The sequence below is a fragment of the Actinia tenebrosa genome, unplaced genomic scaffold (genome assembly GCF_029948245.1).
Source record: "Actinia tenebrosa isolate PJP-AT-01 unplaced genomic scaffold, QUT_ActTen_1.0 PGA_scaffold14__42_contigs__length_11649687, whole genome shotgun sequence".
NCBI classification, from domain to species: domain Eukaryota; kingdom Metazoa; phylum Cnidaria; class Anthozoa; order Actiniaria; family Actiniidae; genus Actinia; species Actinia tenebrosa.
In genome coordinates this window covers 5192378-5209548 of record NW_028292574.1, presented here as the reverse complement: position 1 = coordinate 5209548, position 17171 = coordinate 5192378, and the positions used below count along the sequence as shown (strand labels likewise).

The window sequence follows — 17171 nt, the reverse complement described above, 5'->3', positions numbered from 1 at the left end:
GTCTGTGTTTAACAACATGGCCAATAAGCCACATCAAAATCTATCATCCTCTTTCGTCATATACAAATTTATAATTAGTTTACTTTTTGATTTCAGTCAAAGCACCTGAAGTGTTAGCCTGCGTGCAGCCGAACTGACTGTTAATCCGGACTATACGAGAAAAAAGTCCGGCTGCACGCAGGCTACTCATGTGTGAAGACGTAGAAGTCATTATTACTTTATTTTTGGATTTTGGATTTTATTTTTGGTTTCGAACATTCATTTCTGAAAACAAATTTTCAATATCTAAAGAAATATATATTTTGAAATTTCAATTAACTTGGCTTTTAGGCTCTTGTTTATAGTGGAAAGGGGGTAAGTAAATACATTGTGCCTTGCAATAAGCAATTTATGCTAGACCCGTATTCTAACTTCATGCACTGATAAGAATCCAAGGATATGATTGGCTAAACTCAATCAGATAAATTTATTTTTTATTTTTATTTTTTCGTGGGCTTTATTGCGTTCCTTGAAGATTTATTACAATTCTTTAAGGATATGACATTGAATCATAAATTCTGTACAGTTAATCTATCTTTTCTTCATTTACATTGAATAACATTTAGAAATTATTTAAATCAAAGCAAAGACGCAAAAAACCTGTCGCGAAGATGAAGAATATTGGTGATTTTTAACCTAGCTTAACTTAATCATAGTTATTATACTTTAACAAAGCTACACATCAAAACCCTGCATAGCTACGAACGCTGAGGATAATGAGAAATATTTAAGGTGCAGGCACACGGTGCAACATTGCATGCAACATTACATGCAACAGGACTATTGCAGCGTGTGTCTAACCCAAACTTGTTGCACGCAACGTTCCATGCAACAAATCTGAAGTTGAATCGCGCTCTACTCTTGCAACATTGCGCGCAACAAATTTCATCGTGTGAACATTACCTGCAACATTTTGAAATTTTCAGCCAATCAGCTTGCACCAAATTTAAAACTGCTGACCAAATTTCTTAATATAGCAGGCTGACACAAGTGATGTTGCGTGATTTTGCTGCAATGTGTGTCACCCCGATTCAAACTTGTTGCTTGCAACGTTGCGTCCAATGTTGCAACGTGTGTCAGACCTTTACTATTCAGCTTGAGGATACTTACAGGGCTTCAGTGAAACTCTAACTAGTAAAATATCTAAATCCAAATTCAATATTCATCAAGCCGTTGGATCATGTAAAATATATCTACCCATAATCCTTGCCGGTCTCTGCTTTGTAGTTATTCAGCTGAGTAACTTTCTTGAAATAAATAAATATTTGCCCAGAATAGCTTTTGGTCTAAGCATCTGTATTTTCAGTCACATCAAACAGTCCTTCTCAGGACTACATCCACCCGGATGATCATAATACTTCGATTAACATTCATTCACCTGGGTTCAGACCGTTCTATACAATACATCTGTATTTTATCACTTTGAACACAAGGATCAAATAAACAACTATTCCATAAAAGGTTGGTGGAGGTTTTTCTGCATTTTGAATTGCTTTATGTTGAATAGACCCCTTCACAGTCCCCTGCACCATCTTGAAAGGTAGCCGTGCCTTTGCATCTAAGCGAAACGAACGGTGAGCTTGCAATGATAGAGACATGCGAATAATTGTCCAAGGTGTTAAAAAAAGGTCTCTATCATTACAAGCTCACCATTCGTTTCGCTTCGATGCAAAGGCACGGCTACCTTTCAAGATGGTGCAGGGAACTGTGAAAGGGACTATTGCTGCATGTTGCATTGCTGCATGTTGCATTGCTGCATGTTGCATTGCTGCATGTTGCATTGCTGCATGTTGCATTGCTGCATGTTGCATTGCTGAATGTTGCATTGCTGCGTGTTGCTTACTAAGCTTGAAATGTATTATATTCAAAAGTATATAATGTTAGCACATAAGAAATTATGCTCGACAAACGTGCAGAGCAAGTTTACAAAAAAATCATATTGTTGGTACCTTTCGCTCATTGTATTCACATGGCCCATAGTGCATTTGGGCTTTATATGCAACATGTAACAAAACCTTTCCCAACCTTTTTTGAAATAGCTGTAAATTTCATTACCATGATGTTTAAACATATCTAAAACCCCCAATCCCAGTCGATCTCATCTTGGACCATGTTGATTTGGAAGCATTCTACTCGGTCACCTTCTTTGAATTCTGAGAATTTCTCGAAGCTTAGACCACACTCTTGCTCTTTCTTGACGACATCTACGTTGTCCTGGCCACGTTTTAAGGATGTCACCTTGCCTGTTGGGAAATCAAAAACTATATTTAAAATCCTGCTTCATCCTTAAGGTTATAACATGACATCCACCATCTCGTGAACCTTTACATAACCAAGACATAGAACACACCAACAAACTAACCACATAACAAGATATCATATTACACTTGAAGAAACAACCAAGAAACACAGCACACCACATCCAACAAGATATTAATATACATTCTCATACTCATTAATAATTCATGAGTAAACCAGCCAATCAATGGGCTATTTTTGGGTCACATGATGTTACTTGAAACCTGATAAAGTGCTGTGAAAGGAATGCATTCAGTCTGGAGTAACTGGAACAAAATTAATTCAGTCCTAGGACTGAATTAATTTTGTTCCAGTTAATCCAAGTCGAATAATTAATGAGATGAGAAGTCATTTCAAAGCCTCCAATATCGGACTGGACGGGATTTCAAGTCAAAGCAATTAGTTCCAGAACTAATTGCTTTGACTTGAAATCCAGTCCAGTCCTCATTGTCGGCTTTAAAATATTACTTACACCACACCACAACACACAATACACCATATCAAATCCAATTTAACAACTACATATGACTTCACCCGCACGCATTAAACAAACAAACAACTATATATCACAACGACCATAAAACATCCCAGACCATAAAAAGACCAACCAAATTACTACACCACATACAAGACTTTCAAAAATGGCCACTAAACTCGGTTGGGACTAGGGACAATTGAATGGAAGCGAGGTGTGTAAGACCTCATTAGTTAACAAAGTCTTCTCAGTACGATATTTTGTGTCAAAGTCATACATCCTTATTTCAATAGACTCGTAAAAGAACTCGAATTGGTGAAATGAATGACTTTGACACAAAATATCGTACTGAGTAGACTTTGTTTAATGAGGCTTTACTTACTACAACAACCACTACACGAGATGACTTTACTCCACATGCAGAGCACAAAAACATGCATTATTGACGATCACCCATACCACAACAAACCCCAGACCATTACACCAGAAAACTTAACGCACGTCATAATCATCAACAGCAACATTGTATAGCTATCAGTATTAGCAAGGTAAGTTTAATACCTTCATATATGCTGTTATCTTCTCTTACTATTCTGGAGCGGCTATCTTTATTAAGAACACCTTGTTTAACGCGACACCCTGCGACACATGCCTTTCTTGATCCTGTCAGTTTAAACACCTGGAGAACCTCTGCTTCGCCGACAATCTTTTCTTCTTTGATGAGAGGAAGGCGACTATTGATTTCATCCTGATAAACAATCATAATATGTTATGAAAACTAGCCTATAAACAGGGTGATGCAAAGGCTCATTGTAGGGACCTTTAACAGACAAAAAATTGAAACAAGGCGTATAACCATGGTGCCCCAGGGCTTAAACCTGGGACCTTTTATCATATGATTAAATAGAAACCAAGCTTATAAACCAGGTTGCCCCAAGGCTCAATCCTAGGACCTTTTATCATATAAATAATCGAATCTAGGCTGATAAGCAGGCTTATAACCAGGTTGCCCCAAGGCTCAATCCTAGAACATTTTGTCATATAAATAATCGAAACTAGGCTGATAACTGGGTTGCCGCAAGGCTCAATCCTAGGACCTTTTATCCCATAAACAATCTAAACTAGGCTGACAACTGGGTTGCCGCAAGGCTCAATCCTAGGACCTTTTAACATATAAACAATCGAAACTAGGCTAATAACCGGGTTGCCGTAAGGCTCAATCCTAGGACTTTTTAACATATAAACAATCGAGACTAGGCTGATAACCGGGTTGCCGCAAGGCTCAATCCTAGGACCTTTTAACATATAAACAATCGAAGCTAGGCTTATAACCAGGGTGTCCAAGACTCAATCCTGGAACCTTTTATTACATGACGGTAAGCTTACCTTGAGATCTGTTAATAATTTGTAAATAACTCTATGGTTCTTGATTGGAACGTTCACTTGTTTTGCAAACTGCTGTATTTCCTTTGAGATCTTGACATTGAATCCAAGCACCACACCTAGAAGATAAATAAAATAATAATAATAATTTATTTGGCCTTGATTTTAACTTCAATAAACAAATTGCATTCTGTTCAAGTTAGGTCTATTGGTCTATTCTCTAGATTTTCTTCACCACTAATGCTCTTAAATGATTCCCTCCAAAGGGCACAAACCTAGACAGCCTAGCATAAGCAATCATAACACTGGCCGAAATAAATGACCCTAAATCCTTCGACCAAGTGTTGAAGGCGTGGCCCATGAGTCTAGGATAGGTAAGAGACTGGGGTAAAAAAAAAACAATGCCAAGACACTTTTTTAAGAAAGCGAACGTGGTGCATTACGTTCTGGCTTGGGTACAAATATCTTATGCTCAGCATGCCTGATACAGGGTCCGTGCTACAATCTCGTGAATCGAAAATCCAGATTGGTATTTCAGCATTTGTTTTATGCCAGAACCTTCGAGGAAACACGTGATATTTCTTTTAGTCTAAATGTGTAAATGTCTAAATGTGTAAATGTCTTTTTTCGGTGGACAACGTTAATGACATTGACGGTATACTGTATATACGGTATACAGTATATACATATATATGTTATTATTATTGGTAATCAAGATACTTGTTATTCTTTTCGTAGGACAGTAAACTATTATACAACAATATATAATCAATTTTCCACGATCAGAGTTTTAATTCTGATGTATTCGAGATTATTTGTTAATCTTGTGGGACATAGCAACGGTAACTAAGGGTTTCGCCCAAAAGATGATCTCCCACATCAAACTTTTAAATCTGAATATTTTAGCTTTTAACCCTTCCTGAATAAGACGATTTTATATCTCACATTTGCTCTAAGTTTTCGAACATACCACATATTATTTTTTTCCGGTCCGGTATCCTGAAAAATTGTGCGTTCTGATTGGCTGTTTGAGCGGGCGGTATTTTGTCAGTATCTGCCCGCGCGCGCGGTCCGGTATCCTTTGCCGCTAAACGACAACACAAAACGATTACAGAAACAAGTAAAAAAAAAAATACGGGAAAAAAATAAATAAGATATTTACCGTCCTATAGTCGGTCCGGATAAGGAAAAATTGTGCACTCGGTCTTGAAAACCTCGGGCACAGTTTTTCCCTGTCCGGACCTCCTGGCCGTGAAATAATATATACTTATTTAACCCATACATGTACCTTTAAAGGACTGAGCCATTTTTACATCATGTTCCGACACAGGTCCAACACCAGACTCAATAATGCTCAGTTTGATTTTATCTGATTTGTAGGTTTTTAGAGCGTCCAAGACCGCTTCTACAGACCCATCAACATCGCCTAAGGTAAGAAAAATGTACCAGTTAGTCGGTTAGGCGTGTGAGTAGTATTCACACGTTTTATGAAGTATTTTATACATTTTCTTATTTTGGAGGCATTTTGTGGAAGTTTAATTCTCTCTCTCTCTTTCCTTTTGTCTTTTTCTTTCTCATATTCTCTCTCTCCCTCTCTCTCAAATTCTTTCTCACTTTTTTTCTCTCTTTATCTCTCTTTCTTTTTTCCTTTTGTTTTTTTCTTTCTCATACTCTCTCTCTCTCAAATTCTTTCTCCCTTTTCATCCATCCCCTTCATTCATCCCAATTCCCATTTTCCGCCTACCTTTAATAATAACATCCAGTTTATCTGTCGCGTCGTACTCTCTTTGCGACACTTTCGTCCTTTTCCCCTGCTCTTCTTTTAGCACGTCACTCATGCTAAAACCTCTGGACAAGTTCTCTCTCTTCTTCTGATCTTCGTACGCCTTCCTTGCTGATGCCATCTCGTTTGCCTCTTGCTTCAAAGGTAAAAATTCAACCATCAAAAATCGTTAAATCACTGCTCACGTCAGACACAAAATGTGAGTTGAGTGTGTTTGATATGTTGTTTTCTTCCTTGCCATGTAACATGAAATTGGCCCATGTAACATAAACTTTATTAATGTGTTAGTCTTCAAGCGTACTTGGTCCGGTTTCTCTGGTTTTCCTTTTTTGTAAAAGACAACAAACAGATTATGTGTATTTTCATATTATGGGCGTCTTCAGCTTCGGCGTAATATTTCTCATTCCTACTACGTATAATTCTCGTAGCTGAGGTTAGTACAAAAGGTTACACTTTCAAGTGGCTCGGATGATCACCGTAAATGACGATCCCTTCTCTCCACACCCTATCTTTACTAACTTATAGCGAAGGTTCGTAAACACCTATTTCAATAATCGTTGTCATCGCCATCGGCAATAGGCGATAGGCGAAAAGCGATAGGGGATAGGTCATTCCAAGATCCAAGAATAGCTGGAATGACTTGTATTTATGCTTCTTATTGTCGTTAAGAAACATGGAAATTAGTGTTGAGAATGATTCAATGTCGGAATAAATTGTCACATATCGCCTTTGGCGACGACAACGTTAATAGGTGAATATATATATCAAGGGCGCTTAAATCATAAGTGTTTATCATCCTTATCATTAGTGAATGAAATGGTGATCTGAAATGGGTAATCATTATGTCCAAGCTAAGAGGATATATTTCCCGACGTACCTCTGTCTCAACATGTATAATCTTTTCTCCGGCTGATGGTAGGTCTTTCCATCCAGTCACCTGCACTGGGGTTGAGGCTGGTGCTTCGTCTAGCACTTTACCTCGGTCATCATACATCTGGCGCACCTTGGAATCACAAAAAATATTTTCAGCATTGGCCCCTTTGTTCGAATTCGCCAAATACCGCTGTGTTCCTTGACTACAGACTCTACATACCGGGTTTGCCTCGTATCAGTGTCTAAATATTTACAAATACCAACGGTAAAAGAAATAATGCACAACTTAAACAGTAAAAACACTTTGAAGTTACACGAACCTTCACTCGAACACATGAATATTCTGCTTTTAAAACTAGCCGGATACGATTTAACGAGACCTCGTGCTATTAAGCTACGGGTTCAATAAGCCACTAATGGGGCGAATTTCATTTGTATTCTAAGTTGGAAGCACGAGATTAATTTCAGAATCAAATGTCAATATGACATTCCCAGAAATGCTATTTTCAAGATTTTGATAAAATGAAAGTTACCTTCGCAAAAGTAGTTCCAGCGACAAGGACTTTGCCTTTAGTCATGACCCCGTGTTGTACAAGAGCGGTAACCACAGGCCTGAAGTTGAAACAATAAATTTATTTATATTCCTCTCCCTACATGTGACGACGGGTCAGGATCGTCCATCGTTTCTTACCCTAATCCCTTATCTTTCCTGGACTCAATGACCACGCCTTCGACGTTGGCATCTTTTTTGGACTTAAGGTCATTGATTTCAGCCAGTGTTATGATTGCTTCCGTTAGGCTGTCCAGGTTCGTACCCTGTGGAGAGAATAATACGAGATGATTGGTGAGAAAGAAAATCTGGAGAATTGCGTTAAAGTGTGTAAAAAGATCGAGCGAGCACACTTCTTCAGGACGTCATGTCTATCTTTTGAAGTCCTAATGGACGTATTGGGAACCCTGGGGTTTCGGTCTAGTTACCAGTCAAGGTAGCGAACACACACGTTAACTGGATACAGGTAAAACATGGCTAACTGTAAAGACTTTAGCAGACCTCTTTTGATAAAATGGTGAGTCCTAATTGTGCAATAGAGCGGCTTTCACATGAGTGGGAAACGTAGGGTACTGACTTACAGAATTTATACGATACGATATGCCGTAACATTGAAATGGCTTCCCATAAGAATAGTTTTCGCATGAGTGTGAAATGGAGAGTACAGACTTACAGTAAAGTCCACTATATGACATGCCGTAACGGACCAGCCATGCACTTCGTTTTAGAATGAAGCTAGTATTTTGAAAACGACCCAATGACAATATAAGAATATCGAATAAATGTGTGCTTATCATTTGGCCTGGCATTTTGAAGTTGTAACAAACATTAGTTATCGCCTTTGAGACATTTACTGTAAGCTTGATAATGGCGTCATGACGACCCCGACACGTCGCTGTTCAATAAAATGCGTCCTTGCCTTAAGTTTTGTAACAACACTAAACATAATTTCCCTAGAAATAAGAGAACGAAATTCCCAAAATAGTATTATCTAATTGTTTTTATATACCAACAAATAGTAAATATCACTCAACCAGAACATTACCAATTTTATGTCGTGCACCTGATACTTTCATCACTTTATTTTCACGTGAAACTAATTAAGGTTTAATATTCTGGCGTGATTAATAAAGTTGAGTGGTAAGAATAATAATAAAGAATGTTTTTATACGCATATAAAAAATTCTATGCGTTTACAATAAATAAATGTATAAATTCATATTGATGGCTGCTAGCATTCCCAAGAGAGTTAAAAGTTAAAAAAACATGGAGGCCATTGTGGTACCGTTAACAATGGATGCTAATGAGAAATCTTTTGTTAAATGTTACCAACATGGCCGCGATGACGTAACGTGCCAACGAAGAATAGAAATTTAGATTATAAAAAAAAGAAAATAAAATGTTCATGTGATGCAATTTTTTTAGTACATGGAGTTGATCACAAGTCCGTTTGAAAAGCTTCTTTAAAAGGAAATGTTTTTAGTTGGTAAACAATATTATTTTGTGTAAATTGTAAATCCGCCTAATGTTATTTTTCTTTTATTTTGGTGGTGTTAAGTTCTAACTATATTGATTTTGTTTCACGGATATCAATGCTGCGCGCTACTTCGTACATGTAGGAATGAAATTTTTTGACTAGTAGGAACTCACTTTTAAAGCTGAAATCTCAACCACTTGTACATCACCTCCATATTCTTCAAGTTGTATACCATGTGAAAGAAGTTGTCGTTTCAAAAGATCCTAAAATGATGAAAACAATGTGGTTAATAGACAGACCCCTTGCAACACGTTGGAATGCAGCTCAAGAGGACATAACAATAAGTAATTCCCAATTTCCAATTTGATACAAATCAAATACAAATAACCAGTTGGTACCTTTTTTATTTACATGTATGACGCAGTAAAAAATATTTTCACAACAAGCCGTTGAAACGCCTGAGCTTGCAGAAGAGTGAAAACCGCAGTAATCTCGACTTACCACATTCTTCTTTGGTTTATCTGTTTTGTTTATGGCAACAATTATCGGCACTGAAATATCAAAAATAGATCAAAGTTGTACCAAGTTTTAAGAAGAAATTTGTGTCTTATCATCGGTGCCACCTTTCTCACCATTCCAGTTATCATAATGCCATCCTTATCACCACCAACACGATGACCAGTGTCATTGTCATCATCACCAGTACGATCTTACTAATATCAATCATCATCACCATCATCATTATCACCATCACAACCACCACCACCACCATCATCATCATCACCACCATCATCATCACCACCATCACCATTATCATCATCATCACCATTATCATCACCACCACCACCATCATCACCACCATCATCATCACCACCATCATCACCATTATCATCATCACCACCACCATCATCACCACCATCATCACCATTATCATCATCACCACCATTATCATCATCACCACCATCATAATCATCACCATCCTCATCACCCGCATCAATTACCATTATCAGTTATCATCCTCAATCATTGTCACTATCAATGTCATTATCACCATGACTACTACCATTATTTCCAAGAACCCCATTACCGTCATTAATCCTATTAATATTCTATTATTTATAGGCAAACAACAAACATAGCCTAATTCCCCTTTTCTTACCTTTAGCATGCACAGCATGTCTGATAGACTCGACAGTTTGTGTTTTCACCCCATCATCTGCCGCTACCACAAGTACAACAATATCTGTTACATTAGCACCCCTTGCTCTCATGGAGTTGAAGGCTGCATGACCTGGGGTGTCGATAAAAGTGATCTGTTCTCCAGAAGGTAGCTTAACTAAAATTAAAATGAGTTAAAGTTAAAGCATGAATTTGAGTAAATTTTGATTGGGTACAATGTATGAGTATTAGCAATTTGGAGATCAAGTAAAAGAATGGATCGAGTTGTTTTGCAGTGCATTTTGCGGCTGTTTTTGGCAACGAAATAGACACCATTATGAAAATATATCCCCTAAAGCAGTTTAACAATGCACTGCAATGCCAACTTACTTGATCTATTCACCATTTTCCATACATTGGTTCATTGGTCAAACACAAAGCGTTCAAGCAAGGCGCCAAGGTACTTTCAAAGGATTATTCAAATTTGAACCTTGCAACCTTGACCGAATGCTTTGTGTTTGACAAGTGAGGTGATGTATAGAAAATGGTGGATCTTTTGCTCTACCTAGGAAAAGCTAATATAGTCAATACATGGATGATAGAGCAGTTTTTGTATGACTGTGAAAAGCTCAGGACATGAACACGGAAATGACAAGGGATATGATGAATTCACTCTTTCACCAATCAAATATCCATAACATGGCATAAACATTTCGCAGATGAGGTCATGCCAAGGTCACAGCACTGTCAAACCAATAACAATGAGCTAGGAAAAAAGACATGGTCACAGCAAGGCACGCTTTACAGTACTGAGCTTTTCACAGACGTGCGAAACTGTTCTACCAAATTGTTCTTTACCTAAGAAAGCTCCAATATGTTGTGTAATTCCACCTGCTTCTCCAGCGGCAATAGAGCTATTGCGCAGAGCATCGAGAAGAGTGGTCTTGCCATGGTCAACATGGCCCATTATTGTTACCACAGGAGGTCGCGATACATATCTGAGATAAAAAATAGTATTCCTTTATTCACAGGTATTTTTTGGCACACACATGTAGCAACCAGCATCTGACAAATGCCTAACAATGACAACAGCATCAGCAGCAGAAAACATTATTTTATAACCACTGTGTGTACAGCTCACTCAAAATCTATAGGAATTTACAGTAGCATGTTGGATTTTAAAGAAGGTTGAATGGCGGAAAACTTGGAGAAAATAAGAGTACAATACTGCTACACTACCTTTGTACATGTATCCAGGCTCAAAGGGAATCAATGTACCTATTTCGTCTTATTCACTAAATACTTCAAACTATTTAGTAAATATTCTTTCATATATTTTTTAAAGAAAATCATGGAAACAAAAATGCATACATACGTTGATGAAGACATGTCATCAAACTTGGGCATTACATCAAACTCCATGCAGACCAATTCAACTACCTCTGGGCTAATAACTGAATTGGAAAGAAGGTTCTTAAAGGTGAATAGACTCTTTTTGAGTTCCAAATTGCCGCTGTGTTCCTTGATTACAGACTCATTTGCTCAGGCTAAGCCTTGAATCAGTGTCTAATTACTCGCAAATACCAACGGTAAAGTAAAGAATGCACAAGTTCAACAATACGAACACTTTGAAACTTGACGGACCTTGACTGGAAAACGTGAATGTTCTTCACAAAATCGAGGCTTAGCCTGAGTAAAAGAGTCTGTAATCAAGAAACACAGCGGTAATTTGGAACTCGAAAAGGGTCTAATAATTAATAATAATTATTATATATTATTTATTAATAATGCTTGTTTTCATTGTTATCATGATAGAGTGATTTTCATAAACCTGTGAAACAGATATCAACAGAAATTAACAATAATTATTATTACGTTTTATTTATTTACAATTGCTTGCTTTCATTGTTATCATGTTAGAGTGATTTTCATAAACCCATGAAACAGATATCATTAGTTACAGGAGTGTGTAATAGTGAAATAACAACAAAAGAATACGATGGAATTAGGCTTAACTGATTTGTATTAGACTGGTTTGTATAAACCAGTTCTTAGTTTAAGAATGGTTTTTAGTGCGCATGCGATTTTATCCCGAATTTCTCACCTTCTTTTGTTTAATTAAAAACAAAAGAAGGTTAAAAAAGGAAGGATGAGAAATTCGGGATAAAATCGCATGCGCACTGGAATCGATTCTTATTGCTATGAACTGGCTTATTTCATGGGTTTATGAAAACCACTCTAATGCTGTCACCTTACCTTCATTTACACTATGTACTTCTTCACCTATGTCATTAAGAACTTTGAAAACATCATCTAAATGTACAAAAAAGAAAAATTAATAGTTAACTTTGTATTATCTTTTATAAAAGAAAAGGGCAGTGTGACAAAAAATTATATTTAAGTAGTGGAAGGCTGAGCTGGCACTTGATCCTTATACCTTGGAATCAATCAATCAATCAACAGGCTTATTTATCCATGGCCAGCCATCTTCCAACACAACTGGTTTCAGGCAAGCTGTACAATACCTAGAATTATCACGCCAATAGTCCATTTTATCCACTTGACAGTTCCGTTCAGTGACCATGAATGATAGTTCCAAGCCAAGGTTGGAATTGCCGCTCATGATAAACTATAGTTTTGCTATGCACAGAAACTTACAATATTGTTACAATATTGATAGGCCTGCGTACAGAGTTTTAGACATCTCAAAAATCTAAGATCTAGGAGAACTCTTAAGCCTTACTTGTACCTTTACTGATTCCAAGCTGATGAGCAAGATTTTTGACTGTTGTTCTTGATGTGATTATAGCATGATCAGCTTTCTAGAAAAATAGTAATAACCATGTACGTTATTTGAAACTACAGTGTAATCAGTGCTTTGCTTATACAAGCAAAGGGACAACTGTTTCAGAGTTAAAATTGATGTCTATTCATTGAACAATACCCTGAAGAAAGCCTCTTAGCTAATAAAAGTTAGGGTATGGTTATAACTCACTTACAGTAACAAACCGTTAACTTACAGATTAAACCCTGAAAAAACCTCTGGGCCCTGATCTAAGTCAGGGCATGGCTAACTCACAGATCAAACCCTGTAACAACCTCTGGGTTGATCTAAGTCAGGGCATGGCTAACTCACAGATCAAACCCTGAAACAACCTCTGGGCTGATCTAAGTCAGGGCATGGCTAACTCACAGATCAAACCCTGTAACAACCTCTGGGTTGATCTAAGTCAGGGCATGGCTAACTCACAGATCAAACCCTGAAACAACCTCTGGGCTGATCTAAGTCAGGGTATGGCTAACTCACAGATTGAACCCTGTAACAACCTCTGGGCTGATCAAAGTCAGGGCATGGCTAACTCACAGATCAAACCCTGAAACAATCTCTGGGCCCTGATTTAAGTCAGGGCATGGCTAACTCACAGATCGAACCCTGAAACAACCTCTGGGCTGATTTAAGTCCAGGCATGGCTAATTCAGAGATAGCCCTGAACAAACTCACAGATTGAATTGGAATTTAGCTGAAGTCCATAAATTGAACCCAACACCCCTGAGGTAAAAGAATATGAGTAATATGAGTGTAATACCGCTTGGCCACTATTGATTCCCTTCAGTCATTTATTTATTTCTTATTTTTATGTAGGCAGTGTACAACCATTTGCCATCCCCTGGACACAGATCACACACAAGTAAGTACTGATTCTGATTTCTATCAAAGGATATTTATACAGTCAACACTCATTACAGCGAACATTCTTGGGGCCGTCACTTGGTGTCCGCAATAATGAGCATCGGCAATAGCAGGGTTTTTTAAATTACAGTCATTTTTATAAGCATTTTTTTGTCAGGGATTTTGCTTTTGTCAGCAATTCTGATTCTGATTTCTATCAAAGTATATTACATTATACAGTCAACACTGATTACAGTAAACATTCTCGGGACCGTCACTTGGTGTCTGCATTATGAGCATCGGCAATAGCAGGGGTTTTTAAATTGCAGTCATTTATATAAGCATTTTTCTTCAGGGATTTTGCTTTTGTCAGCAATAGCGAGTTGTTTGCAATATCAGGGTGTCTGCAAGGTGAGAGTTGACTGTAAACAGGATTGCATGTTTCAGAATTTAAGAATTTGAGATGCGTTTTTAGTATTCTTCTATGTACAGTATACCTTATCTTTATTAGAATTAGAATTCATTCCAAGTATTGGGATTTAACAGACTCCTATAGAAGATATCTGAGAAAATGAAACTACAGCAGAACATATTGCAAACAAAAGCAAATACCAGAGCTTTCAATAAAAGGCGGCTACCAGCGGTTCATCGCCGGATACTTCACCTTAAACTACAGGCTATTTTGACAAAAAATTAATTCATAACCAAATAAAGTTTATATACAAACACCAGTGGCTTCAGCCCCCTACTTTTTAGGACTAACCGCCTACTATATACAAACATTATTGAAAGCTCTGAAATACCTCTACAATTCTTTGCTTTGTTCTTAGCTTATTTGAAAATTAAATAGTTCATAACTACAGCTGTACATACTTTTAAGCACTACATAGCAATTGTCAATAGTAATTGTTTCACAGATATATGGCATGCACTCTATATTTTTACCTCTTTTTGTCCAAAACGTGTCTTCAACCTTGGAGATACAGTATGTTGTTGTCTTTTAAATGGTGGCTGTACTGGGGGTGAGTTACCAGAAGATGCAAGACATCGTAAATTGATATTCGCAAACTATAATTATAAAGCAAAACACAAGTTTTTTTTTTTTAATTTTTTATTTATTTTTATATTATTTTATTTATTAACAAACATAAATCATGAGTACACATAACAAATAATACAAATAATTACAAATAGTGGTTACAGATGGTGCTACGGGCTTACTTGTCTTAATTCAGATAATAGTTCTTGAAGATTTTGATATTTATTTACATGAGAGTGCAACTTGCCTTTTTTTCTGGCAATTCTTCTTTCTATTTTTTCATATTCTAAAAGTTTCATTTGAAATACAATAATATTGGACCTAGAGCCTCTAATTCTAGCATTATATAATACATATTTATATAATAGAAAGAGAAATTCCTCCATTACATTTTTACTTCCTCCTAATATTATGTTTTTTAAATTCAATTCAGGTAATGTTATATACGCTTTTTTAAACCAATCTTTTATCTTAGAAAACAGTGTGTTTGAATATTTGCATTCCACAAAGAAATGCTCTAATGTCTCTATAGGCAAAACACAAGTATATCAAGCTTATATACTGTAAAGTCTTTAACTGTGGTTGTATTATTCTATGTTTCTCTCTATGTCAATTTCTTTAGAATTCTCTATAAAGTACAGTGACTGTCATAAATCTGAAGTCCTTATTGGCTGGAAGCATGTGCTTTATGAGAGCACAGAGCATGTGCAAAGTTAACACTTTCTATTTTGTCATACCTATTTAAAAATGGTTATTGTAATTCGGATTTCATAAATAGAGGATATTACATGGGAGCGAACGAGTAAGAGATTTTCAACATGAGAAGATAAATTTCGTATCTCCAAGCGCCCATGTACATATTCTGTTTATTATATAAATATCCATAAAATCAACTTAATAAGCTTTTTATTATTATTTATTTATAAACTAATTAGCTTAAATACACTCATGGTAACGATATTTTCACATGTGAAAATATCAGTTTTTCGAAAAGAAGAAATATAGGTATTTTATGGATAATTATATGATAAAAGGATATTACCCCCGATCAATAAAAAAATGCCTGTCGTGCTGTGCATTTTATTACGTGTATGTTTAGCAAGATTTTTACTTTCTAAACATGCACTACATATTTTAAAGACTGAGCAATACCTTAACACAAGAGCTTACCCCATGATGAGGAAACAGCCATCTTCTATAGGACGAAAACTGGAAAGCTTTCCAAGGCGATGTTCTACTATGTTGAACAGAAGATGATAATGATCTGCACCAACAAGCCTGACATGTGACAACCTGTTAATTAATGTAACATATGCATTTTTTAAATCATCAACAAGACTTGGCCGTTGTTGTTGCTGCTGTTGCTATTTATGCTGCTGCTGTTGTTGCTGCTACTGTAGTTGATGCTGCTGTTGTTGCTGCTGTTGTTGTTGCTGCTGCTGTTGTTGCTGCTGCTGTTGTTGTTGCTGTTGTCATTGCTGCTGTTGCTGCTGCTGTTGCTGCTGCTGTTGTTGCTGCTGCTGTTGTTGCTGCTGCTGTTGTTGCTGCTGCTGTTGTTGCTGCTGTTATTGTTGCTGTTGTTGTTGGTGCTGCAGCTGTTGTTGCCATCTTGTTGTGATGATGGTTTTGTTGTTGTTGCTGCTGTTGTTTTTGCTGCTGCTGTTGCTGTCGTTATTTTTTAGTACCAAAGCGTCTAACCATCTTTTATATGAAGTAATATATATATTTTTCTAATTATCGTAGTATTAAACAAACGAGTGACCTGGAAAACGAATCTAAATCCTCAATTTGTCAAAAGAAACCAGGTAATAGGGAAGTTATCAATCAATGTGTAAAATACACCAATTATTTAGTTAACAACAACACAGATCGCTTTAATTATTCTTCATTTAATAACCTGTCGTAGAAATCTTTCTACATTTGTGTTGCATAACTCGTGCAGCACCGAGAACCACCAAATATAACTCCATCAAATACTAAGAGGCTTACAAAACTCTATAGAGAAACCAATAGGACATAAATACTCACATGAAGGCCTAATCTTGTCCGATTAATCCACCTCATTGTATCAACAATTTTTTTAAATGAAGCATGCTTTTCTTCACGTCAAGTTCGAGTGAGTCGCCATCTTGAATTGTGCCGACGCGCCTGCGATGTTTACGGACAGCGGGGTTATGAAAAAAGTATTACGGATCACTAAAAACACAGGGTTCCCAAATTAGGGATCATGACTCAGCATGTATCTTCCTTTTTTTCTTTTCTTTCTTTCTTTTTTTTTTTTTTTTTTTTTTTCTCTTTTCTTTTTTTCTTTTTTTTCTTTTTTTCTTTTTTCTTTTTTTTTTCTTTTTTTTACTTTTTTCTTTTTTCTTTCTTTTTTTTTCTTTTTTCTTTTTTTTTTCTTTTTTCTTTTTTTTTCTTTTTTCTTT

The 17171-nt window shown here is 36.6% G+C and overlaps 1 protein-coding gene across 1 annotated transcript; it reads right to left on the bottom strand.

Annotated features, from left to right (window-relative positions):
* Positions 1-1613: 1613 nt before the first annotated feature.
* LOC116298292 (translation initiation factor IF-2, mitochondrial) lies at positions 1614-16978 on the bottom strand. Its single transcript, XM_089030005.1, has 18 exons — positions 16774-16978; positions 15916-16038; positions 14652-14774; positions 12786-12858; positions 12293-12349; positions 11412-11490; positions 10895-11034; positions 10038-10214; positions 9380-9429; positions 9052-9141; positions 7543-7667; positions 7385-7463; positions 6856-6981; positions 5940-6114; positions 5484-5621; positions 4199-4314; positions 3374-3560; positions 1614-2282 (listed from the first exon to the last, which is right to left on the bottom strand). Exons 1-18 carry the CDS (start codon positions 16807-16809, stop codon positions 2113-2115), a joined length of 2064 nt encoding a protein of 687 aa, XP_088886131.1. The 5' UTR covers positions 16810-16978; the 3' UTR covers positions 1614-2112.
* Positions 16979-17171: the final 193 nt, after the last annotated feature.